The 27,148-nt window shown below is 44.8% G+C and overlaps 1 protein-coding gene across 1 annotated transcript in view; it reads left to right on the forward strand.

Moving 5' to 3' along the window:
- The window catches only part of MICU2 (mitochondrial calcium uptake 2), a 312,841-nt gene extending 303,381 nt beyond the window's left edge, over positions 1-9,460 (forward strand). The window contains exons 11-12 of the mRNA XM_073662237.1: positions 902-1,059; positions 8,862-9,460. Of these exons, the coding sequence (XP_073518338.1) occupies positions 902-1,059; positions 8,862-8,969 (266 nt within the window). The 3' untranslated portion in view covers positions 8,970-9,460. The remainder of the gene's footprint in view (positions 1-901; positions 1,060-8,861) is intronic.
- The last annotated feature ends 17,688 nt before the right edge of the window (positions 9,461-27,148 follow it).

Below are 27,148 nucleotides of genomic sequence, written 5' to 3' on the forward strand. Positions count from 1 at the left end.
CCTTGTGGGGTGTCCCAAAACAGCCATAGGGCCATATGTGGCCCGCGGGCTACACTTAGACCATATCTGGTACAAGCAATTGAATGTTGAAGTTCCCTATGGGGACTAAAAAATGTAAATTTTTCCCCCTTTTTGGCAGAATTTCTGTTTTTTGTCGCCTCACCTCCCTAAAAAGAATGAAATAAAGAAAAGGTCTTATTTACCCCAAACTTTTATCAATAAATCCAGCAGATCACCACCAAAAAACAAGCCTGCGCGCAGCTCAACCAATGAAAAAAAATTAAAATGTTACTGGTCTCAGAAAATGGCGACAGAAACCAGAAATTTTTTTTTCTACAAACTTCTGAATTTTTTTTCTTCATTTGTATGACAAACAAAAAAAAAGAATCTATAAAAGTTTGGCATCGCCATAATTTTACTTGTCTGTAGAATCGTGATTCGGAGTCACTTTTACAACAGAATGAATAGCGCAAAAACAAGGCCCAGTAATCCACTGGGGAATTGCATTCCGTGTTCCAAATGTCATCGCAGTTGGAATATTTTTTTCCTGTTTTTCAGTACATTTTGTGGTAAAATGAATGGTGTGATTCACAACTATAACTCGTCCCACAAAAAAGCAAACCGTAGTCCTGCACCTTGCATGACGAGGACACTTGTATTTATAGGACTCAAAATCTGAACGTTTTCATCTTACTGAATACAGAACGATTAGAACATTATTTCATATTATTATTATTATTATTTCATTGCTGTGTACGACCCCTGTAAAGGAAGAGTTGTCTTAGGAAGACCGCGGCTGCCAATATGGCCTGTTAGGGCAGTGGAATCTGAGTATATGGGGGGGTTTTTTTGTATTTTTTTTTTTTTTGCTCATATATACATTTCTTATTTCTTCCCCCAGCTGAATTTAAGCGGGCAGTGAAAGTGGCGACAGGACAGGAATTATCAGAAAACGTTCTGGACACAGTTTTTAAGATCTTCGATCTTGATGGAGACAATTGTTTAAGCCATGGAGAATTTTTGGGTGTTCTGAAGAATCGGCTCCACCGAGGATTAAAGGTATTCTATAGTATGGGGTTGTATTTATATACAGGAGTAATAGCAAATTATTCTTAGGAAGGTACCACCCGTTCAGGTACGGGCTCCCAATGGGTGGTACCTTCCATTGACCCCTTCATAACCGAGAACATACCATTACGTCTCATGTTGGGTGTATGGCAAGGCAGATGCCAGCTGTATTATACAGCCAGCACCTGCCTCTAACTGATCACTGATGTTTAATCCCTTAAATGCCACTGTCAATTTTTGACAGCCGCAATCAAATAGCGGTATGTGCGGTCTGATGCTCATTGCAAGGCCCTGCCCTGAGATATGATTGCTACTAAAGGCCCCAGTCGCCAAGTATTTGTACTCCCATGAAGCCCAGTCTGTGACTGGTCTTCATAGGAGATAATAATTTTTACTATATACTGCAATACTGATCGCAGGTTCAAGTCCCTTAGGGGGAACTAAAACCATAAATGAAAAGTAATTAAAAAATAACTATTAAATATTTAAAAAAGACCTAAGTATCACCTCCCTATTTACCAATGTGAAAATAAAGAAGATAGAAGAATAAACGTATTTGGTATCACCGCTTCCATAAAAGTCCAATTTATGAAAATATCAAATTTAATTAACTTGTACAATAAATTGTGTAAAGAAAATCAATCCAAGGACAAAAAATAACATTTTTCAGTAAGTGCTCCTGAAATAAATAAAAAAATAAATAAATAAAAACATTGTATTATATACACTAATAGATTCAATAAGAGCGACAGCTCACTTCCGCCTCCCCTAACTACACAAGACCTCACACGGTGCCATCGATGGAAAAATAAAAAAGTTATGGGTCTCAGAAAATGGCGACACAAAGCAACTTTTTTGGAACCAATAAAATATAAAAGAAACTATATAAGTTTAGTGTTGCCGTAATTGTACAGACTTGAAGAATGATATTAGCAGGTCATTTTTACCACACAGCGAACAACCTAAGAAATGCAACCCAAACCACCGTGGCAGAATTGTGCTTCTTTTTCACCATTCACCCCAATTAGAATTTTTCCTGTTTTTCAGTAAAATAAATGAAGTCATTAAAGAGGTTGTCCACTACTTTCACATTGATGGCCTATCCTTGGGATAGGTCATCAATGTCTGATCGGCCGGGGTCCGACAGGCGTCACCCTCACCTCTTTAAAACAACATATACTGCAAAAAACAAGCTCTCATTTAGCTATGCCAACAGGGAACAAAGTATGGCTCTTGAAAGAATTAAATCCAAAAATGAAAATTCACCCATCAGGAAGGAATTAAAAATAACTAACAATAGAAAATAGCTCTAAAGGGTTAAATTGAACCTGTCACACAATTCCCAAACCACAGGCGGCATCATTCACAGCCCTGCTGTACTGTTGTAACCAGCTATATTATTCTCTGTAACGTTACGGCATTTCAGACAAAATATACTTTGAAGTTCCGTCCGGAGTCCAAACTTTCAAGCTGTTGTTATAAAGTATTCTAATTTACTGAGATAATGTCACGGGTGTGTTGCCACGAAGATCGTCACGAGTACACAGCCTGACTTCTCGCAGCTGACTTGTTGGTGCTTTGTGTTTTCTCGGCAGTGTAGGAGTTAATTCTCTCTCTCTCTGGGCTAGCTGAGGTCCAGCCTCGCCCAGCTGCAATCAATGCTTCTTTAGTGAGACTCCTTTATATTCCTGCAGGTCTGTTTGGGAGGTGTCGGTGAAAGCTTTTCATTCAGACTTACAGAGCGGATCGTGGTGTTTGGAGTTGCTGAGATAAGTGTATTTGGAAGTGTTTTTTCCCTTTCCTCGCTTTATCATTTATCTCCTTTCCCGTTGGTGTTCCCTCTGTTGTAGTTGTGTAGAAGTTGTATGCAAGGTGGTTTTGGTTTTTCCCTTGTACTGTCTCGTTCGTCTAAATACTGTGTGTGGGCATATTATTTCTGGTTCCCTCCGTCTTCGGGTAAAACGGTCATACTCGTTGTAGTGGACAGGTTCAGCAAGATGGCACATTTTATCGCTCTTCCGGCTCTCCCTAATGCTAAAACTCTTGCGCAGGTGTTCATTGGGGAGATTGTGAGGCTTCACGGGGTACCCTCCGAGGTGGTGTCTGATCGGGGGTCTCAGTTTGTGTCCAAGTTCTGGAAGGCGTTTTGTGCTCGGCGGGGGATGCATTTGTCATTCTCGTCGGCTTTTCATCCTCAGACCAATGGTCAGACGGAACGTATGAACCAGAGCTTGGAGACATATCTTCGGTGTTTTGTGTCAGAGAACCAGGAGGACTGGGCTTCTTTCCTACCTCTGGCAGAGTTTGCTCTCAATAATAGGCGGAGCGAGTCCACTGGTAAGTCCCCGTTTTTTGGGGCATATGGTTTTCACCCCCAGTTTTGTACTTTCAGTAGGGGGGGCTCTTCGGGGGTTCCGGAGGAGGAACGATTTTCCTCATCTCTCGCTTCAGTATGGAGAGGGGTGCTGAAGAATCTGAATACTATGGGGAACCGATACAAACGTATGGCTGATAGGAGGAGAGTGTCTGGTCCGGACCTAAGTGTGAACGATCAGGTATGGTTGTCTACCAGGAATATTAAACTTAAGGTTCCCTCCTGGAAACTGGGTCCCAGGTTCATCGGGCCGTACAGAATCAGTTCTGTTATTAATCCGGTGGCATTCCGTCTTGACCTCCCCCCTACGTTTAAAATTCACAACGTGTTTCACAGATCATTGCTTAAGAGGTATGTGGCGCCGGTGGTACCGTCACCTTTACCTCCCCCTCCTGTGGTTGTCAATGGTAACTTGGAGTTCCAGGTATCGAGGGTCATTGATTCACGCTTTAATCGCCGGTCCCTTCAGTACTTGGTTCATTGGAAGGGGTATGGTCCTGAGGAGAGGATGTGGGTTCCTGCATCGGATATTAACGCAGACCGATTAGTTCGGGCCTTCCACTCGACTCACCCGGATAAACCTGGCCCTGAGGGTCCGGAGGCCCCTCGTAGAAGGGGGGGTACTGTCACGGGTGTGTTGCCACGAAGATCGTCACGAGTACACAGCCTGACTTCTCGCAGCTGACTTGTTGGTGCTTTGTGTTTTCTCGGCAGTGTAGGAGTTAATTCTCTCTCTCTCTGGGCTAGCTGAGGTCCAGCCTCGCCCAGCTGCAATCAATGCTTCTTTAGTGAGACTCCTTTATATTCCTGCAGGTCTGTTTGGGAGGTGTCGGTGAAAGCTTTTCATTCAGACTTACAGAGCGGATCGTGGTGTTTGGAGTTGCTGAGATAAGTGTATTTGGAAGTGTTTTTTCCCTTTCCTCGCTTTATCATTTATCTCCTTTCCCGTTGGTGTTCCCTCTGTTGTAGTTGTGTAGAAGTTGTATGCAAGGTGGTTTTGGTTTTTCCCTTGTACTGTCTCGTTCGTCTAAATACTGTGTGTGGGCATATTATTTCTGGTTCCCTATTGTTGTGATCGGGGTCCTTCTCAGGACTAGATTACTTAGGTGCAGGGATCCTCAGGAGGTAGGGGTTACGCTGGCGGCCTGGACCTCTGTACCTTTAACAGTACCTCCAGGTTGAGGGGTTAGTCAGGGTCCCAGCTTAGGGTCAGCTTAGGCCCCCTACCTCCAGTATTCTGTGACAGTGTGACAGATAATGACTGTTGTGTTTTCATTGGCTGTAAGCCATAATCATCAACATTAACAGAAATAAACACTTGAAATAGATCACTCTGTGTGTAATGACTCTATATAATATATGAGTTTCACTTTTTGTATTGAAGAACTGAAATAAATTAACTTTTTGATGATATTCTAATTTAGTGAGAAGCACCGGTATATATATATACACACACTTATAACATGGATGTCAACAAACAAAAAAATCCTGATAATTAAACGCACAATATAAATATTAACGGAATATTGACCTATATGGTTGACATTAACCATAAAAAATGTACCATATTTTTCTAACCATAAGACGCACCTAGGTTTTAGAGGAGGAAAATAGAAAAAAAAATTAAAGGAAAAAATGTGGTCATGATGCCCTGTTATGGGGGTGGAGGTCTGCTGCTGACACTGTTATAGGGGTAATGTGCCCCAATTCTGTACTAATATCCCCCATTTTGGTATATATGGCCCCTTCTTCCTGTTATATGTGGCCCCCATTCCCATCTTGGTATGAGGGATGGTTATACATAGTCCTACATCCTGGTATACATAACACCCCTCATCCCCCATCCTTGTATGCATGGCACCCCCATTTCCATCACCGTACACACACACACACACACAAAAAAGGATTCTACTCGCCTTCCCTCTGCTCCTGCCCTGCGTCCTGTTCTGCCAGCAGCTGATCTCACCATGTGAGCAGCGCATGATGTCACTGCCATGCACCCTCACACGCTGAGGTCAGCTGCCGGAATATTCACTGCTCCTCACACCAGGACTATAGACGTGGGAAGCAGTGACTATTCAATTCTCCTTAATAGCGGGCACAGCGTCAGCCCAGCCACCGGCATCCTGCAGCGGGCGTGCGATCACATGTGCCCACTACTAAAGGGAATGAATATTCATTCACTACTCCCCATGTCCTTGGTTCATCAGGGGGCATATTGAGAGTGGAGCTAACAGGTGGGTATATAGAGGTAGGTATGTATTTAGTTTGGCCAATTAGCATCATCCCGAAAATGCCCTTTAGTGATGTCATTTGACAGTAACCAATCGTATCCTCTGTATTGTATGTGGCATTCCTGTCTGCCAATTAGGTTATGTGCCCACAATCAGCATTTTGTGCAGAAATTTCTGCAGCGTTTCTGCAACTCTTGGCAGCAAAAACGCTGCTGCAAATTCCGCATGTTTTTGGTGCGTTTTTTCAAATGCATTCAATAGGAAAAACACACAAAGAATTGACATGATTGATGAGAATTGATTAAAACGCACTGCAAATCCTGACAGTAAAATTCCTGACCATGTGCACAGTGCTTCAGAATTCTTATAGACATTGCTGGCATAAGGTTTCCAATGTGGTTTTTGGGGCCAATTCCGCATGGAAAAAAACGCATCAAAAACGTGCCGTGTGCACAGAGCCTAAGAGTGTCTATAACATATAATGCGTATATCCTACCTCTTTTAGATCTTAGCTTATGTAAAAGTTGGTAACAAAACTCACAAGGACACATGGCCAATAGAGTAGAGCGTTTCTGCAGAGTTTGGGAAACACCACCCTTCCCTATTGGAAAAAGCACGACAAGCCTGCTCAGTGTCCTCGGAGTCTCAGAAATGGTGCATGCATGGGTGGTCACCCCCTCAATGTACCCATTACCAGCCAGAACTGAGACTCCGATTGGTCAAATGCTGGCATCACACGGAGACGCTGAGCCTTTTCTGTGTGACGCTATTTATGCCCCCCTCTTCCGCCCTCACACTGTGTGGGCTTGTCCTGCTTTCTCCAATAGGTAAGTGGGGTGTTTCCCAAACGCTGCAGAAACACTCTACTCTATTGGCCATGCGACCTTGGGAGTTTTGTTACTAGCTTTTACATAGACTGACATCTAAAAGAGGAGGATATACACATTATATGTTATAGGCACTCTAATTTTGCAGACAGGAATGCCACATACAGTACCATTCAGAGGATATGATTGTTTATTGTCAAATGACATCACTAAAGGGCATTTTCAGGATGATGCTGATTGGCCAAACTAAATACATACCTATATATACCCACCTGTTAGCTCCACTCTGAAGCAAGGACGAAACGTGCGTTGGGGCACCTAGGACCACATCCCATATTAATCCATTTGGACATGTAAGTTGCCTTGTAGCTACTTCTTTATTTTGGATGCATTAGTCTATAGGAGATTCTCGATAGTTTAACATTATATACTATATATGTCTACCCACTTGGGCTTTTCAGTTTATGAAGCTATCTTTTTAGTAGTCTCTACAGACACTTACATTTTTATGGTTAATGTTAACCATATAGGTCAGTATTCCATTAATATTTATATTGTGCCACATATGCGTTTAATTATCAGGAATTTTTTGTTTGTTGACAACCATGCTATAAGTGTGTGTGTGTGTGTATATATATATATATATATATATATATATATATATGTGTGTATATATATATATATATATGTGTGTATATATATATATATATACATATGTATATATGTGTATGTGTATATATATATATATATATATATACACACTACTATTTCTCTAAGTGTGATACTCATGTGTTGGTTTTTAATTCTTGCAATACTTAATAAAGATTTATTTCAGTGGCAATAAGCACCTATTGTTTCTTCTTGGTGGTATTTAAAGTATTTTTCCTATTGGGGTTTGTGCACACAACGTCTTTATCATGCAGGCAAACCTGACGAGACTTTTTCTAGTGGATACTGCTTCAGGAAACAATAGTGTTTTTTTCCTGAAGCATCACTTATAGCGTTTTCTTTGGGCCATTTCCTGAGCAACTTTTGGTGTCTTTGGCCATTTGTATTTTTTGGGGCATCTTTACCTACTGGTGTTCCCGGACTTTTGACTTTTTTCTTTTTTTTACCTCCATTCAACAATAAAGAAACCACTGGCAATTAATCTAGCATAATCACCGATAAAATGTTCAAAAAGACTTTGACATCTTTTGAGCGTTCCCATTGCCTTTTATTGTAAAGTATAAAGCCTCTTCAAAACACCTAAACGGTCGGGTCACTTCTTTTAACCGCTCAGCGTCTTTGGAGACCTGAAGTGGTTAAAAGACATTAAAAATCCAGCGGTTTCTTGATGCTTTTTCGGGCAGGTTATGGAGCAAAATCCTCCTAAAAAAACATCATCTACACAAATAGCCTTCCATTCCAAAGGAATTAGGCAGTAAAAAACTCATGCTGCCCTGCATCCTCGCTACATAATGCAGAGCTGTATGGAGACCTCATATTGCGGCATTCCACTACATAACGCAGAGCTGTATGGAGACCTCATATGGCGGCATTCCACTACATAACGCAGAGCTGTATGGAGACCTCATATGGCGGCATTCCACTACATAACGCAGAGCTGTATGGAGACTTCATATGGCGGCATTCAACTACATAACGCAGAGCTGTATGGAGACCTTATATGGCATCATTCCACTACATAACGCAGAGCTGTATGGAGACCTTATATGGCGGCATTCCACTACATAACACAGAGCTGTATGGAGACCTTATATGGCGGCATTCCACTACATAACGCAGAGCTGTATGGAGACCTCGTATGGCGGCATTCCACTACATAACGCAGAGCTGTATGGAGACCTCATATGGCGGCATTCCACTACATAACGCAGAGCTGTATGGAGACATCATATGGCGGCATTCCGCTACATAACACACAGCTGTATGGAGACATCATATGGCGGCATTCCACTACATAACGCAGAGCTGTATGGAGACATCATATGGCGGCATTCCACTACAGAACGCAGAGCTGTATGGAGACATCATATGGCGGCATTCCACTACAGAACGCAGAGCTGTATGGAGACATCATTTGGCGGCATTCCACTACATAATGCAGAGCTGTATGGAGACGTCATATGGCGGTATTCCGCTACATAACGCAGAGCTGTATGGGGACGTCATATGGCGGTATGCCGCTACGTAACGCTGAGCTGTATGGGGACATAATATGGTGACATTCCGCTAAGAATAAAAACACAGTAAGCTAACAGTGGTAAGAGTTGTAGTATAAGATTGTGCATTGAGCGAAGAGAATGAGAATATTAGCTATGAATAAATGAAATGTGCCTTTTCATTTCTCCCCAGCATGTCCCGCAACAGCTGGGATTACAAGGCTACTGGAAATGCGTGAAGAGGGAATCCATTAAAGGTGCCAACGAAGTCTGGAAGCAGGCCGGGAAGAGCCCATTTTAACCTCTCTCTGACATCTAAGCTGTGTATGGTGTTACTGGATCTCCCTGTTTACGTGTTGTTTACCTGTTTATAGCCGGCTGCATCTCCCCTACCAGCACTGATCGCACTTCTCTCCCTGTGCTGGATCGGGGCTCTCACTTATGGCTGACAGATTTGGCTTCTACCTGCACTGAACGAGCTCTGCTATACTTTGTGCTGGCATCATGGGGCGCTCTGGTGTCTGGGAAATAAAAATCCCAGGATTCTTTGCTACTTTTTTCTTGCAGCATATACCAGGAGGTTTGTTCCGCTGGTCACTTATCTCTGATCTGATCTCACAGCAGGTGTCGCACTTTTATTCCATATTGTAAGAATTATGTGTTTCCAGTCTCTATTATAAGTTACAGCTGATATCTGAGATTAGAAAAATAATCAGCTTTTTCTAGAAACAATGGCACCACACTTGGCTGTTTCTACTATTGCCACTCATTTACATAAAATATCATAACTAAGCCATAGGGGATGGTCCCTTTATGTTTATATACAGCTACCTCTTTACATGGATGAGCAGCAACACTTACAGGCTGTGTACAGATCGTTATGGATAATACAATGTCCCATCATAGAAAGCTCTCAGTATCCCTGACCAAAATGTAACACATCATCAGTCCACTAGGTGGCGCTAGAGATCCACCAATCTATTGTGACGGTAACTGCTGTTCTATGTGAAGGAATGAGATATTATATAGGAACATGACCTAACAAGACTTAGGGCCGCATTTGTTATTTCATTTGCCTCTGGGGTTTTTTGTAACATTTTTGGTGTTTTGAGCTTATTTTTGGTTTGCACCAAATTCATCTTTTCATTTGCACCTTTTTAGAAGTCTATTTTATGCGTTCGCCTGGTTTATTGGTTTTTTTTTTAGCTCTCCACTTTGGGCAGAGTTTAGTATTTCCAGATGTTTTTGCCCGATTTATCATTTGTAACTTTTTTAAAAAGTTGCAAAATTTCTTGCAGTCTGCACTCCATCTAGTAATATCCCCTCCCCCCCATCTCCCCCCGGAGCAACAAATTTTATGAATATTACACTGTGTTCCAAATTATTATGCAAATAATATTTTCTCAGATTTTCCCAAATTACCTATATGAATTGCAGTCATTGTAATTTTCCAGTCAAATAACTATCAGAGTACAATTGAAAGGTTTTTGTATAAACTGCCTATGATAACAGTATATTTTTAAAAAAATAAAAAACTAAAACTGCACTCAAAATGCATGTTCCAAATTATTATGCACAGCAGAGTTTTCAACCTTTTCATTTTAATAAAGAACAAAAAAATGGTCATTTTTGAAATTATAAGCATTAGCAGGTTATTACAAACTGAAATCAAACAGGTTTCAACTCAAAACTTTATTCTAGGTGATGTTACATTTGCACATAGGACCGCTTGTTCGAAAGGAGCTTCTGAATTCTCTCGTCCATTGAATTTGTCAGGTTTTGGATGGTTTCTGCTTCAATTGTTTTGCATGAGGACAGAATACCCTCCCAGAGCTGTTGCTTCGATGTGAACTGCCTCCCGCCATCATAGACACTCCTTTTGATGATGCTCCAGAGGTTCTCAATGGGGTTGAGGTCAGGGGAGCATGGGGGTCACACCTTAAGTTTGTCCCCTTTTATGCCCATAGCAGCCAGAGATGCAGATGTGTTATGTGCAGCATGAGATGGAGCATTATCATGCATGAAATGATCTCGATGGTCCAGATGGATGGAGTGGAGGATGGCTGGTTGATGGACACCCCATGCAAACACGGCTACGGCGCTAACAAGGAGGAGGTGGAGTAATGTTTTGAGCTGGAATCATGGGGAGAGAGATTGTCGGCCCCTTTAGGATCCCTGAAGGGGTAAAGATGAACTCCATAATGTATGTGGAGTTTCTCAAACAGCACTTCCTGCCATGGTTCAAGAAGAAGAACCGTGCATTCCGCAGCAAGATCATTTTCATGCATGATAATGCCCCGTCTCATGCTGCACATAACACATCTGCATCTCTGGCTGCTATGGGCATAAAAGGGGACAAACTTATGGTGTGACCCCCATGCTCCCCTGACCTCAACCCCATTGAGAACCTCTGGAGCATCATCAAAAGGAGTGTCTATGATGGCGGGAGGCAGTTCACATCTAAGCAACAGCTCTGGGAGGGTATTCTGTCCTCATGCAAAACAATTGAAGCAGAAACCATCCAAAACCTGACAAATTCAATGAATGAGAGAGTTCAGAAGCTCCTTTCGAACAAGGGGTCCTATGTGAAAATGTAACATCACCTAGAATAAAGTTTTGAGTTGAAAACTGTTTGATTTCAGTTTGTAATAACCTGCTAATGCTTAGAATTTCAAAAATGACCATTTTTTGTTCTTTATTAAAATGAAAAGGTTGAAAAGGTTGAAAACTCTGCTGTGCATAATAATTTGGAACATGCATTTTGAGTGCAGCTTGAGGTTTTTATTTTTTAAAAAATATACTGTTATCATAGGCAGTTTGTACAAAAACCTTTCAATTGTACTCTAATAGTTATTTGACTGGAAAATTACAATGACTGCAATTCATATAGGTAATTTGGGAAAATCTGAGAAAATATTATTTGCATAATAATTTGGAACACTGTGTATATGAATTTGGCGCAAAAATGTCAGCGAATAACACAAGGTATAAAAAGAAAAGTGACTTTACAAAACCCTCAGATGGTGAATATTATAAATACTACACGGTAGATGGGGGCGTCATACAGATATCTACAGATATATATCTGGAATCCAGCAATTCTCTTAATATATTCCTAGTATTCTGCATTACACAGACGTCAGACATGGCCTCATGGCCGCTGTTAGTACATGGCAGCATTTCTTGCCATTATATTTTAATCACTCGGCCTCCTCTGGGAGCAGGCGACATCTCTTAACCATCTTTGGAGGACGTATTATCATAAAATATTAATAGTTCGCTTACATTTTTATATGTTACGTCAGAAGACACAACATAATATTCATGTACTAGTAATGGGCATTTCTATACAGATTGGTGGGAACATCAGGCTGCTCGGTACAATGTGTATTATTATTGTATCTTCTCTAGACATTTATCGCTCTTCACCTAAAAGGGGAACACTAACAAAAAAACTGAGTTTATTCATTAACCCGTTATTTTGCCAAGTATGGTCCACACATCATTGTTTAGCAGCTTACACCCCAGTAAATACCACTGTCATTCACCATACTGCAGAATACGCATTTCTTTTTGACAATTGTATTTTATTCAAAAATTTGCGCTGTTTGCCCTCTATAGTCTCCTGCATTGCTGGCTGCAAAATGAGTTAAGTAGGAATCCATCAGTGAGTTACTGATTTATGATCACATGAAAGTTAATTGCAGTTGGGTTTTCTTTCGTTCAAGAGTTTTGGGGGAAAAAGTGTTGTCCCTGAAGCATTGTTTGCAGCTTTTTGATTCAACGGCTCCTGGTTTGGAGAAGTTTCCCTCATGATCCCCTTCTAAGAGCTGACATGCTTTTTAGATTTTCCACTGGGTGTTTTCAATACCTCTTCGGGGGGGTGGGGATCTTAAAAAGTCTTAAAAAAAAATCAGTAAAAATGAATTGGAAGCGTTTTCCAGGAGTTTTTGAAAGTTTTTGGAGAGCATTCACTTGAGGAAAAAAAAAAAAAAAAAACACCTGTGCACATACCCTTAGTTAATCTCATTCTTCTGACAGCAATTCTTCAAGAAAACCTTCTTAAAAGCCAAATTGTGCAAAAAAAGTTTTTGAAACTGAAGTACAAAAATTAGCACAAATCTGAACACTTACATGCCGCCTGTCTGCAAAGTCGGGTCTCAAAGAGTGACTCCCTGTGTCGTAATCACTCTACAGATCTATTGTATAAAAATGTTCATTGTTTTAGATCATCTCAAATGACACAAAATGTATGACAGCAGAAAAAAAAAAGTCATATCATATGCCGAGAGGCGAATACGGATCAGCTCTGTAACAATAAGAACAAGAACCCTGAAACAGCTGCCTGTGGATGGACGATTTGTTTTTTTAGGGGGAGAAGACCTTGGCTTAATGTCCAAGGCTTGTTGAAGGGTCGGACATTGATTTCTGGGGCAGCTACATTAAAGAGCCAACATCTTTTCCTCCTGTTGAACAGCTAATTTACATCTTTTCTCCAGGGAGCATTGCCTGGCACATAAGTCTCGTCTATACCAGCAGATGGTTTCCACAAGGAGAAACTGTGCCCCCACCAAAGCAGAGTACATGACAGATATGTATAGGAATCATTGGTGTTTTATCCATTCCTGCAATTACCTGGTCCCAAAAGGAAAAGGGTCAAGAACATAATAGGTGTAAGCAGAACCAATCATGGCGGTATAGACATCACATACATAAGCTGGCTGTAATCACCTAAAAAGTCTCTGGAGAGCCACTTATTTTTTTCAGTATCCCAGTACTGTATATCAGATGTCAGAAATGTGTTTTACGATTGGGTTCTCACGTAAAATCAGCAAAGTAATCCAGGATCACAAATGGAATTATTGTCGCTGATTTTCTGGATTCCTGTTGGGGATTTCGCTGCGGAATTTCACGTAACATTAGTCTTTGTTGAAATTCTGCATCTAAATTACACACAAAATATTGAAAAAATTACATGTGGTTCTCATTCTTTTTTCAAGCTATAGGAATACATGTTGTAAAAAATAGATTTTTTCTGCTACAGAAATTACCCCAAGTCTGAATCCATCATTGTGTGTTTATTGCTAACAGAACAGGTTTACAAAAAATATTGTGCCAAAAAACTGGGTGTGCTGTCACTTGTGTGTTGTGTCTACTGACCGGAGAGTTTACATAGGATATTGCACAGTTTATCAATCAGGGTAACAGGGTGACTCTATTGTTTGGGATACCGTCCTTGTTTATTTCTCAAAAATAAAAAATACAATAACTAAAGAAAAAAATTAAATATTCTTTGTAGTTACTTTCAGAAATATGGGAGGTTTTTTTGTTGATGCTGGTGCAGAATCTTTTTTATATATAATTTAGTAAAATTGTTTTACTCTAAATATAATCTAGCAAAAAAATAAAGGTGGAAAGATTCTGGATTGCGATGTCTTTCTTTCAAGAAGAGTAGGACTGAAGAAGACTAATAACTGCAGGTTATATAAGAACCGCTGACATCTGTTTCAGGGCCTCTGCTGAGCAGGCGTCTGTTGTCAATTCCAGCTCATATTCAGTGTGAGCTCCCTGCTCAATGTGCAATATTCTTTTTCAATGGCAGTGCCAGTTCTCTCCCTCACTAGGTCAAATGAGAAGTGACGAGCCAACAAGAGAGCGCACTGTTAGTGTTCATTGAAAAGGAAAAATGTCTAACTTTCAACATCCTCAAACATACAGATAATGTAATTAAAAACTATGTTCAATGCAAATGTGAACAAGGAGTCCTGTAAGTGATGATACAGAAACATATTGGGGAAAATCAAATATTTGGATCACTTTATATTTAATTTTGTTAAGGAGGTGTGCTGTCTGAAAACCCACAATTCTGGCATTTTGATCTTTTATTTTTCGTTACAGCATTTACCAATCATCTTAATTAATTTTGTTTCAATAGATCGTGCTTTTACAGACATAACTACCACATATATATTTTTTATTTTTAATGGAAGAAGAGGTGATTTGAATTTCTATTTTTTTTTTTTTTTTTTTTTTACTTTGTTTTAGTCTCCTTAGAGGATTTGAACCTGCGATCCACAGTATTGCAGTATATAGTATAAATTACAGACCAGACTCGTAAGAGGTTCCACATACACAGCGGGTGACAGAAGTATTGAATACGTCACTAATTTTTTAACTAAATGTATTTCTAAAGGTGCTCTTGACATTAAATTCTCACCAGATTTCGATAATAACCCATCCAATCCACACAGGCAAAGAAATCAAACCATAGATGTCCATAAATTAAGTTGTGTAATAATGAGAAATGACAAAGGGAAAAAATATTGAACACGCTTACTGAAATTTATTTAATACTTTGTACAAAAACTTTTGTTGGTGATGACATCTTCAAGACCCCTCCTGTATGGAGAAACTCATCACATGCATTGCTCAGGTGTGATTTTGGTCCATTTTTCCACATAAAAACCACTTCAAATCCTGAAGGTCCAGTGGGCTCCTTCTATGAACGCTGAGCTTCAGTTCCTTCCATACATTTTCTATTAGATTTAGGTCAGGTGATTGGCTAGACCATTCTAGCAGCTTGTTTCCTTGGCTGTGTGTTTGTCGGGATCATTGTCTTGCTGAAATGTCCACCCTTGTTTCATCTTCATCATCTTTGTATCAAAAATGTCTCTGTACTTTTGTCCATTCAACCTTCCTTCAATTATATGAAGTTTATCAATGCTCTATACGCTGTAAAACAGCCCCACATCATGATGTTCCCACCTCCACACTTCACTGTTGGTATGGTGTTTTTGGGGTGATATGCAGTGCCTTTTGGCCTCCAAACATGGTATGTATTATGACATCTAAATAGTTCAGTTTTAGTCTCACCTGATCAGTTTATATTCCCCCAGTATTTCACAGTGTAGCAAAGCCACGTAAGCTAGGGTTAAATTCTAGCTATACAGGTTCTGATTAGATCACTTGGCTAGACTGCATATAACCAGGCTAGCTGTTCTCCTTAGGCAGTCAGCTCAGGGAGGATGACCAGAGTGGATGTGACTTGGACCTGAAGAGAGAAGCCAAACAGAATCCCTCTCTGAGAAGAGTCTGCACAGGCCTTGTGCAGAGAACTGCAAGTATAAGTGGTTGCTATGGACAATAGTTGTTTTATTTGACCGAGCTGGGGCTAGCTCAGCCGTGTATGAGTACCCAGTGTCTTTTCTGTTTAGTTAGCACCTGAACAAGGCTAGAAATTTATGTTTGAGTATGTTTTGGTGCTGTGCAACCTGTGGAAATCAATAAAAACTGGATGTGTTTGGACCACAGCTGCATTACCTGTGTGAATGCTACCCAAGTTCTAATGTCTACCAGAGAGTGAAACCCTACAATACACTTGTCTAAATGTTTTTATTTTATTTATTTTACTCCTTTATATAGTGCCATTAATTCCACAGCGCTTTACAGACATTATGGGCGCTGTCCCCATTGGGGCTCACAATCTACATTCCCTATCAGTATGTCTTTAGAGTGTGGGGGAAACCGGAGAACCCGGAGGAAACCCACACAAACACGGGGAGAACATACAATCTCCTTGCAGATGTTGTCCTTGGTGGGATTTGAACCCAGCGCTGCAAGGCTGCAGTGCTAACCACTGAGTCATCGTGATGCCCTGCCTTTGTTGAGTAAACTTTAAACATGCTTGAACATGCTTTGTGTTCAGCAATGGAGTCTTGCATGGTGAGCGTGCATACAGGCCATGGAGGTTCAGTGCATTACATATTTGTTTTCTTTGGCTCTTAGACCTGATAATTATTTTCACTCCACTGTCCAGAATCTTGCGGGTAGCACCTGGTCATGGCCGGTGTATGGTAAAATGATGTTCTGTCCACTTCTGGATTATGGCCCCAACAGTGCTCACCCGAACCTTCAGTAGTTTTGAAATCCTTCTGTAAGCAATGCTCAGTATATTTTGCAATAATAAGGTTGCTAAGGTCTTGAGACAGCTCATTGGTTTTACCCATCATGAGATGTTTCTTGTGGCACCTTGGTAATGTGACACCTTTTTATAGGCCATCAGTAGAATCAGCTCATATTTTTCAGTAAGTTGCAGGATTGCTTTCTAATTACTGATAGATTTCAGCTGGTGTCATGACTTTCCGTGGCTTTTCACACCTCTTTCATGTGTTCAATACTTTTTTCTGTGTCATTTCTCATTATTACACACAATTTATGGACATCTATGGTTTTGATTTCTTTGCCTGTGTGGAATGGATGAGTTGTTACCAACATCTGGTGAGAATTTCATGTCAATAGCACCTTTAGAAATATATTTGCTTAGAAAATAGGTGAATTGTTAAGTACTTATTTCACCGCTGTATTTAGCACAGAAAACGGATTTTAACAACATGCCATTTTATAATGATAGCTTATAATAAAAAAAAAAACACACATGGAAGAATTTTGAGGTAATTGGGTTTTCTGAGAATAACTTTTCCCTTCCCATTGATTTCCACCAGGTTAAAATAATAAATTCAGATGTTACACGCCCCCCACAGGTCTTCCTTGCTGCCCCGGTCTTTGTTGATAGGCTACTACAATAATGTCATGACTACATTGCTGCAGGCAGTAACTGGACTTTGCTGCTCATTCCATCTACATTGCTAGAGTTGTTGTGCCGATTGATTGGCTACAGCAGTCCCATGCGTTTTAGTCATAACATAACTGCTGCAGCCTGTCAGCAAAGACAGGAGCAGCAACAGAGATGCAGAGCTAGACCTGGAAAGGGTGAGTAACAATGAGTTAATTATTAAAACCTTTTGGAAGCCAATGAGGAAGGAAAATTTAGTCCCAGAAAATCCCTTTAGTAGAAAGGTGTTCACCATCTCACTCAGGAGGAGCTGCACTTAATGCTTCATTTCTCCAATGGCAGTGCTGCAGGGAAACAGATTACTATTTTGTGACACTGAATGATTTCTCACGCACAAGCCATGAGTCGGGATAGTCAAGGAGTCCGAGGTCAATAGCCAGGAGGGTACGTCATAAGCAGAGGGAAGAGACAAAGGCGTAGTCAGGTAACAGTCTGAGGTCAAAATACCAGGAGGATAGCGGATCAGAGCAAAAGCATTAGACAAATGGATGGTCATAACGAGGTCCAAAGCACTAGGCACAGAGAACACAAACCACACGGAGCTGAAGTTAAGGCTGGCAGCTATCTGGAACTAACAGTCCAGTTAAATAGCTGAGTAATCAAAGGAACAGGGAGCACCTGACGAGAGATCAGCTCCTCCCAGTATCAGATTGGATGGCTGAACTGTCAATAAAAACAAAGACCGCTCAGCATGCCCCTGTACTAGACTGGACTGAGCTGTCAATCACTGCACAGACAGCTCAGCACACCCCTGCACCAGTCTGGATGACTTAGTCATGGCTGGGTCAGAGCTCCAGACGCGGCTTTGAGACATGCTGGCTAAGTTTGAAGTGAGCTTAGATCCTAACCCCCTCCAAATTAGATTAGCACTGAAACTGACTCACTGAGAACTTGCTTACTTGATTATATGCTGCACTCAGGGTTGCGTGTCCAATTTTCATCCAAGGATGCTCCAGTCATGAAAAGGCTAGTGTCTTCACTTTGCCCACTGCAACTTGAACTTGACTTTGGTTAACAAACTTCCCTATCAGACTCCTATCAGGAAGCAGTCCTTTTTACTGAGGCTTTCCCTCCCACTATGGGCTAGTCCCGAACTTTAACTGTTTGGCTCTACGTCTGTGTTATGCACACGCCCGGACTGACTGGCGTGTGCGGGAGTAGTGGTTCCACTAGACCATGAACCGGAGAGTGCCTGGAGGGGCGTGACTAAGTATCTGGCCGATCCGACCAAGGTGGCACGACGGCATACGACGCCAGTGCACCAGGGAGAAACCGGGCAGAGGGACCAGGTGCTACTCCAGGTCAAACTCCGGACACGGGGGTTGACCCACACAGGGATTACTGGAACAGGCAGGTTAGGCTGGCACAGACTGGTGGATATAAGCGAACACGGCAGGTATGCAGACGGGTGGATACAGGCGAGTATGCAGGCAGGGAGGTACTGGCCGAAAGGACGGGCTGGAGCACAGAGAGGACAAGACCCAGTACAGACGGGGTCACAGAAACAGAACCGCAGATGCGGTAGCCAAACACAGCAGAGAGGGAACGCCCGAAGCGGTGGGCAAGAGCAGAACAGGACGGGACTGCCGGAGCAGCGAGCACAAGCAGAGCAGGACAGGACTGCCGGAGCAGCGAGCAGATGCAGAGCAGGACGGGGCTGCCGGAGCAGCGAGCAGAAGCAGAGCAGGACAGGACTGCCGGAGCAGCGAGCAGATGCAGAGCTGAAACCGCAGGAGCGGCAAGCAAGGCAAGAGCAGAGTGGAAACCGCAAGAGCGGCAAGCTAAGCAGGAGCAGAGCGGAAACTGCAGAGCGGTAAACAAGGCAGGAGCAGAGCGGTAAACAAGGCAGGAGCAGAGCGGAAACCGCAGAGCGGTAAACAAGGCAGGAGCAGAGCGGAAACCGCAGAGCGGCAAACAAGGCAGGAGCAGAGCGGAAACCGCAGAGCGGCAAACAATGCAGGAGCAGAGCAGAAACCGCAGGAGCGGCAAGCAAGGCAGGAGCAGAGCAGGAGCGGCAAGCAAGGCAGGAGCAGAGCAGAAACCGCGAGAGCGGCAAGCTAAGCAGGAGCAGAGCGGAAACCGCAGAGCGGTAAACAAGGCAGGAGCAGAGCGGAAACCGCAGAGCGGCTAAGAAGGCAGGAGCAGAGCGGAAACCGCAGAGTGACAAACAAGGCAGGAGCCGAGCGGAAACCGCAGAGCGGCAAACAAGGCAGGAGCAGAGCGGAAACCGCCGGAGCAGCAAGGAAGGCAGGAGCAGGGGGGACAGGGCTCTGTTCACACGGAACAGACAGGAAGAGAAAGGCAGAGCCAGATACCCACAGGGTACTAGCAGTGAAGTAGCGAGTGGACCACAAACTCACAAACAGGAGTACAGAGACAACAAGCAGGAGTTAGGTACGAGTTCAGACTCTGCAGAGAAAGGAAGGGAACGGACATAGAGGCAAAACAGGTAAAGGATAGGAGAGAGTTCAGACTGGAACTGAGTGTACGGAGGAGACTGACACTGCAGCGGGATACAGGAGCGGGTCTGGGAATACGGCCCCCAGAGAGGCGGGACGAACAGGCAAGGAGCGTGTTCAGACAGGACAGACAAGATACAGGAGCGGGTCTAGGTAATCGGCCCCTAGAAGGCGGGAGGAACAGGCAAGGAGCGTGTTCAGACAGGCCTGGAAATACAGCCTCCAGGAGAGGCAGCAGGCAAGAGTACACAGACAGGACTCAGTTCAGACACGGGAACTGATACTGCAAGGCAGGAGACATAGACAGGACTCAGTTCAGACACGGAAACTGATACCGCAAGGCAGGAGACAAAGAACGGGACCTGGCACCTTCAGAGTGCGAGCACACACTGAATGAAACACTATGCTCAGGCAGGGATAGATGGGAGCAGCTGAGCTATATACCAGGTGACAGACAGCAATAGGCTGAGGACGCACAAGGGGTGTGACCCACAGCAGGTACAAAAAGCAGGAAGTGATCGGGCGCCACCCTTAAGCAGCAGAAACAGACAAACAGACAGCAAGGAGGGAAGCCAGAGAGACATTCTGGACTGGAGATCAAGTGCGCGCTCTTGCACAGTGGGAGATGGACCACCATGCAAGGACGCCGCCAGGTATGTTACAGTCTGCAGCTGACAGATATACTTTTACAAACATGCATTGCATTTGCATACATCAAAGATATTACACTTATAATGGTTACCAAAGTCTCTTACCCTATAGTCTACTATATAGTCTACTATATATACTACCTTATGTCCTAAAACCTAAACTATGTCTTACTCTATACATTACGATATGACAGTCTATATCACAATACTCACTTCACATGACACAAACTGTATATTAAACGCATAACATTAATCACATAATGCGATTGGTGTCTGCAGGGGTAGAAATGCGACAGCATAGTACACCACTCTTACATTTCTCCCCTCTTTGAACATTTTCGTTCTCGACCATTCAGGAACCTGGAAGGCACCAACGCACAACAAACACAGAATTAACAGTCTCTTCCTCCATAAGTATATAGTGTCCATATCCCAGTGGGCACTGACACCGGAACATATAGTTTAAGTTCTTTTGGTCCGTAGGCCAACACACTCTTTCCGCTCAATGGTATCCGGCCCTCTCGGTTAGGACCGTAGAACTGATGTCCATCTGAGTCTATTTTCCTTTCAAAACAACAGCCCACACAACAATGTTCCAATAGTCCATGGGCACAGTCCATTACCTTCAACCCAGTTGGGACTTCAGGTCGTCCATCCTCCTCCCCAAACATTCGTCCTTTTGTCAAAAACACATTCCATATTGTCCAGACCCGGCTGGAACATCGAGTTGTCCGTTTCCTCCCTTCTTTGTGAACAACAGTGCGTTCAATTGCACCATGCTACCCACGTGTCAGGCCCGTAGTCCCTTAAGGCAAAGTTCACGGTGAAACATGGGGCAGAGTCCTTAGGACAAGGTGCACAGTCCTTAGGGACAAAAAAAGGGTTTCGGACCCTTTAGCAGTCCAGTCTCTTAATCCAGCAATGGGAAGGGCAAAACAAAACGGAAGGAACACAAATTTTCGGGCATTCTGCATGGGACAAAGACTGCAGTTGCGGTCTAAATGCGTTGCTTCTTTTCTCCTTTTTTTGTCAATATGTATTAGCTGTATCAGCCATAGTGCCATGTTATTTTAACATTTTCTGCAATAAAGGATACGTTTTACATTTTTATATGGAGGCTGGAACTACTTTCAGCAGCAGAAGGGAAGGAAGGGAGACACAGATTCTCTACTTCGTGGGTAGGCGGAGCCCCATAGGATAGTCACCTCAGATTGGAAAAAGACGACCGGCCCCTACAGTATATAGGCTCCTCCTACTCCCATGTTCATCAGTCTTTTTATCTGAGGTCTCAGAGGATAGTCAGTGCTTCGGCAGCTCCTCAGAAGAGTTGTTATTTTATATCCAGCGAGTCCTGGACCCCCCGTGGTCTAGAGGTCTCTGGGGGTCTCGGCGCTGCTGAGACCCCTGACCCTCCCCTGGCAGCTCTGTGTACCCCTTGAGGAGGTTCCCACTTATGCCTGCTGGCCCCGGGGGATACAGGGCGCTCCCTGGCGGAGGCGCACACCACACATCTGAGAGGGTCCCTGCGTGCTCCGCCATAGGGGGGAGCAAAGGGCCATGGCGCCACACATCCCTGAGGATCCCTGTGGCGTTCAGCCGGGTAAGTGCTCTTTGGTCTAAAGAGTATCTTTGACGGCTACGGCAAGTGTACTGCCTGTGTGTTTCTTGTCTATTTCAGACGCTGCCTTGACTGGGGAGCAGAGACGGAGGCCAGTAATTTTTATTTTTATTTGCACATGCTTTTTCGTTTTTGCTTCCTGCCTTCATTGAGGCAGGAAGCTCCCTGTATTGGCGCGCGTTTCCTTGCTTTTATTGACTTGCTTCCTGCCTTCATAGAGGTAGGAAGTTTTCTGCCCTCATTTTTGTTGTTTGAATAAGGCGGGGGGCGTGGCCTAGCAGGGCGTGGCCTAGCGTCTCCTGGCTTCCTGCCGTCATTACTTAGGCAGGAAGCGCTTGGTTGAGCATGCGCTGGCGGTCCCTGCTTCTCCCTCCGGCGTCCAGCGGTGCCTCCTGCTCTCTGCTCCCCGTCCGTCCACACACTTAGGAGGAGCGGTCGCCGCAGTACCGGTGAGTCCCCTCTGCCTCTGGCAGGGGTTCTTTGTCAGTGCTGTCTCTCCAGGCTACCTATTAGGAGTCCTCAGGAGCACTGCCGCTTTCTCTCCTAAAGCTATTTACTTCACTGACCTTTTAGGCTGTGTAGTATTATAGTTGCTGTGATGTTAACCCCTTCTGAAAAAGTGGAACTTTAGGGGAAACACATGGTGTTTAAGGGAGTTTCCCCCTATTGATTTTTTGCTTGGCATTTCTGGGGTAGCTCTTTTCTAAGGGTGAGCTTTAACCCTTCAGAGCCTGTCGCATATATAAAAAAAAAAAAAAGTGAGTTTTGAAAACAGGCTGTGCAGCTTTCACACTTTTTTGCCATCCTTGTTGTACATCCTGGCATCTGGTGTGGGTGGCATGTCGGATCAGGGGCCTGGGAGTGCGGATCGGTCTCCTGATCAGTTTCAGGTTCAGTCGCACGCCTCTGATACACTCAGGCCTTCTACTACATCAAGTTCAACGCTCAGTGATGTTAAGGTGGAGGCGCTCACTCGCTCCATTGATAGTCTCTCTAGTCTCCTGGGACAGTGGGTGTCAGCTAGATCACACCCAATGCCACGAGGTAAAAAGCGCCGCAAGACTATGGTGGCGTTGTCTCCCTCGCAGAGCGCATCAGAGGCTTCGGATTCACCAACAGATTTGGTTGATGAAATTTCTGAGTCCGAAGAGGAGGATCAACAGGATCGCTCTGTTTCTCTTTCTGGTCGCGTATATGGGCTTATTAAGGACATGCGGGAATTATTAGAGCTGTCTGAAGAGCCGACAAGACCGTCTAGGTCAGGCCGTCTGTATCAGAAGACGCGCCGTGTTCCTTCTACATTACCTGCGCATGAGGAACTTAACGAAGTGGTGGAGAAGGAGCGTCAGTGTCCGGATAAACGCTTCCGAGGAACGCGTTTTTTTGATGCCCTATATCCCTGTGCCAAGGAGATGGTTACTAATTGGGTTCCCTCTCCTGAGGTGGATATATCTCTGTCTCAGCTGACCAAGTCTTCCCTGCTTCCTGTTAAAGGGAGAGCCAATCTTCAGGATCCTTTGGACAGAAGATCGGAGTCAGCGGCGAAATCCATCTATGAAGCCGCGGGTCATGGTTTCCGAGCGGCCTTGGGGGCCATGTGGGCCGGTGAGGCTTCTCTGCGGTGGTTGGATCAGCTGCGTGCGGCGTGGCAGGATGGGACTTCGCGTTCAGAAGTGGAAAAGCTTTTTCAGCGAATGGAAGAAGCTATGTGTTATGGCAGAGATGCAGTACTGGACACTGCTTCAATTCTGTCCAGGGCTCAGGCTTCGGCAGTCACGATTAGAAGAGCTCTGTGGCTTAAACAGTGGACCGGGGATGCAGTATCCAAACAGGGATTGCTTAGTCTGGCATATAAGGGCGGTCAGCTCTTTGGTTCAGATCTTTCGGAACTAATTGCCAAAGCTAAAGCTAAGGATGTTACTCTGCCTGGGAAAAAGGCAGTGGCATCCACAGCCAGCAGGACAGGGCCCGGCAGAGGTCTTCGGTCCTTTCGGGCCAGGGGACGATTCAGTCAGCCTTCTTGGAGATTGGGTCGTCCCTCATCCTCCGGCAGATCCGCCCAGAAATCTTGTACTCCTTGGAAGCAACGGTCCCGTCAGGACAGACGGGAGGTTGATAAAAAGTCCGCTAAGGCTGACTGACGCCCGGGATCCCCCCGAGGGCTCTCGGGTGGGAGGTCGTCTGCTACAATTCGGGTCGATCTGGGCATCCCACATAGCAGACGCCTGGGTGACATGGGTTATGTCGGCAGGCTATTTCATAGAGTTTCATTCGCTGCCTCCAGACAGGTTTCGTCTAACGGGCATTCCGTCCGTGCCAAGACTGGCTGCCGCACTGTTTCAGGAGGTCGACTCTCTCCTACAGCAGGGTGTGGTGGTTCAGGTTCCTCCGGAAGACCAGGGAAAGAGTTTTTATTCCAACCTTTTTGTGGTCCCCAAAAAGGAGGACAAGTTTCGTCCGGTGCTGGATCTCAGGGATTTGAATATTTACGTCCGGACACGGAAGTTCCGCATGGAGTCTCTCCGATCGGTGATAGCGACCCTGTCGCAGTACGATTTCTTGGTGTCCATAGACATCTGCGACGCCTATTTGCATATCCCTATCGGCAGGGCTCACCAGCGTTTCTTGCGTTTCGCTATAGGTCAAACCCATTAGCAGTTTGTGGCCCTGCCTTTCGGGTTGGCCTCAGCTCCCAGGGTTTTTACAAAAATTCTGGCTCCTCTCATGGCGCTTCTTCGAAGACAGGGGGTTACGATCCTCCCCTACCTGGACGACCTGTTCATAGTGTCACCCACAGCGGAGGAGGCAATAGCGGCTCGCGATCTCTCCCTTCAGTAACTGATGGACTTCGGGTGGCTGATCAATTGGAAGAAATCGTCATTGGAGCCAGCACAGTCCATTCTTTTCCTGGGGATGCAGTTCGATACTGTTCGGGCAGTTGTGTCCCTGCCTCCTGTCAAACAGACGAACCTTCGTCTTCTGGTCCAGGCTATGAGGTCGGCGCTGTCAATGTCCCTTCGGGAATGCATGCACCTTCTGGGTCAAATGGTGGCAACTATGGAAGCAGTACCATTTGCACAATTTCATTCCTGGGATCTCCGGAGCCTTATTCTGACCCATTGGGATCGATCGCTAACTTCTCTGGATCGCTCGGTCATTATCTCCCGCAGGGTGCGAGAATCTCTTGGATGGTGGTTACGTCCGGAGACTCTATCCGTGGGGAAATTCTTCCTTCCTCCGAGATGGTCGGTGGTGACAACCGATGCCAGCCGGACAGGCTGGGGGGGAGTTTGGAACAACCTCTGGATTCAGGGAGTCTGGTCGCCAAAGGAGTCGTCTCTCCCGATCAACATTTTGGAGTTGAGAGCAATATTTCTCTGCCTCCAACATTGGGCGGTCTTATTGAGCGGTCTACCGGTCCGGATCCAGTCGGACAACGCTACGGCTGTCGCGTACATCAACCACCAAGGTGGAACGAGGAGTTCCAGTCTCATGTCGGAGGTCTCTCGGATCCTGGTCTGGGCCGAGTCCAAAGTTCCAGCAATCTCTGTAATTCACATTCCAGGGGTGTTGAATATCTCGGCGGACTTCCTCAGTCGCGAGCAAGTGGACCCTGGGGAATGGAGTCTCCATCCAGAAGTGTTTTCTCTGCTGTGTTCCCGTTGGGGGACTCCTCAGGTGGACTTGATGGCATCCAGGCTGAACGCCAGGGTTCCGACGTTCATGTCCAGGTACAGGGACCCGGAGGCGGTGGCGGTGGATGCTCTAGTGGCCCCGTGGGGTCAGTTCAAGCTGATCTATGCGTTTCCGCCGATATCCTTACTACCTCTGGTGATCCGACGGATCAAACTCGAAAGGGTATCAATAATTCTGATAGCACCAGACTGGCCGCGGAGGACATGGTATTCGACGCTGGTGTCTCTTCAGGCGGCACCTCCGTTTCCGCTGCCCCTTCGCCTGGACTTGCTCACTCAGGGGCCCATTCGTCATCCGGACCTGAGGTCCCTTCGTTTAACGGCGTGGCTCTTGAGACCGAGATCTTGACCCGTCGTGGTTTTTCGCCCAAGGTCATTGCTACCTTGCGGGCGGCCCGGAGTCCAGCTACGTCCAGGATTTATCACAGAACTTGGGAGTCTTTCTATTCATGGTGTTCTAGATCCTCAAGAAACCCGAGGGTTTTTTCCATCCCCAACTTCTTGGCCTTTCTGCAATCTAGTCTGGCCAGGGGTTTGGCAGTTAGTACGGTGCAGGGACAGGTATCTGCTCTTTCCGCACTTTTTAGGAAGGCTATTGCCTCTCGTAGGGATGTGCGCTCTTTTTTTCGCGGAGTCGCACGTCCGTTTCCGCCACGGAGGGCAGTTGTGGCTCCATGGCGGCTTAATCTAGTCCTGGAAGCCCTTCAGCATAGGCCTTTTGAGCCTATGGATTCTGCTAAACTTTCACTACTTTCTTGGAAGGTGGCCTTCTTGGTGGCAGTCACCTCTTTGAGAAGGGTATCGGAATTGGCAGCACTTTCTTGCTCACCTCCTTTTCTGGAATTTTTTCCGGATCACGTGGTGCTTCGTACTCGTGAAGATTTTTTGCCTAAGGTAGTGTCACAATTCCACATTAATCAGGACATTGTGTTGCCTTTTCTTTGTCCAGGACCTAAGAATCCAAGGGAGCGGGCCTTGCACTCGTTGGACTTAGTGCGGGCATTGAAGTTCTATCTTACGATGACCCAAGGTTTTCGGAAGTCGGACTCTCTTTTTATAATTCCGGCAGGTCGTCAGCGTGGTCAACGTGCTTCCAAAGACACGATAGCTCGGTGGATCCGTTCAGCTATCCTGGAAGCGTACCGGCTCAAGGGCGAGCCTTGTCCGGTTAAAGTTAAAGCTCATTCCACGAGAGCCATTGGCTCATCGTGGGCTTTTTGTCAGGGAGCCTCGGCAGCGCAGCTCTGCCGGGCGGCCACCTGGCGCTCCGTTCACACCTTTACTAAGTTTTATAAGGTGGACGTAAGTGCTTCAGCCGATGCGGCCCTGGGACGTAGGGTCCTGCAGGCGGCGGTAATTTAAGTTATCCCTTTACTTAGTTTTCCGTTATTTTAGCGCGGTTTGCGCTCTTGCCTAAGTTTTGGGG

Source organism: Phyllobates terribilis, unplaced genomic scaffold, assembly GCF_046119375.1.
Source record: "Phyllobates terribilis strain yellow unplaced genomic scaffold, ASM4611937v1 Scaffold_2__4_contigs__length_985480577, whole genome shotgun sequence".
Classification (NCBI taxonomy): Eukaryota; Metazoa; Chordata; class Amphibia; order Anura; family Dendrobatidae; genus Phyllobates; species Phyllobates terribilis.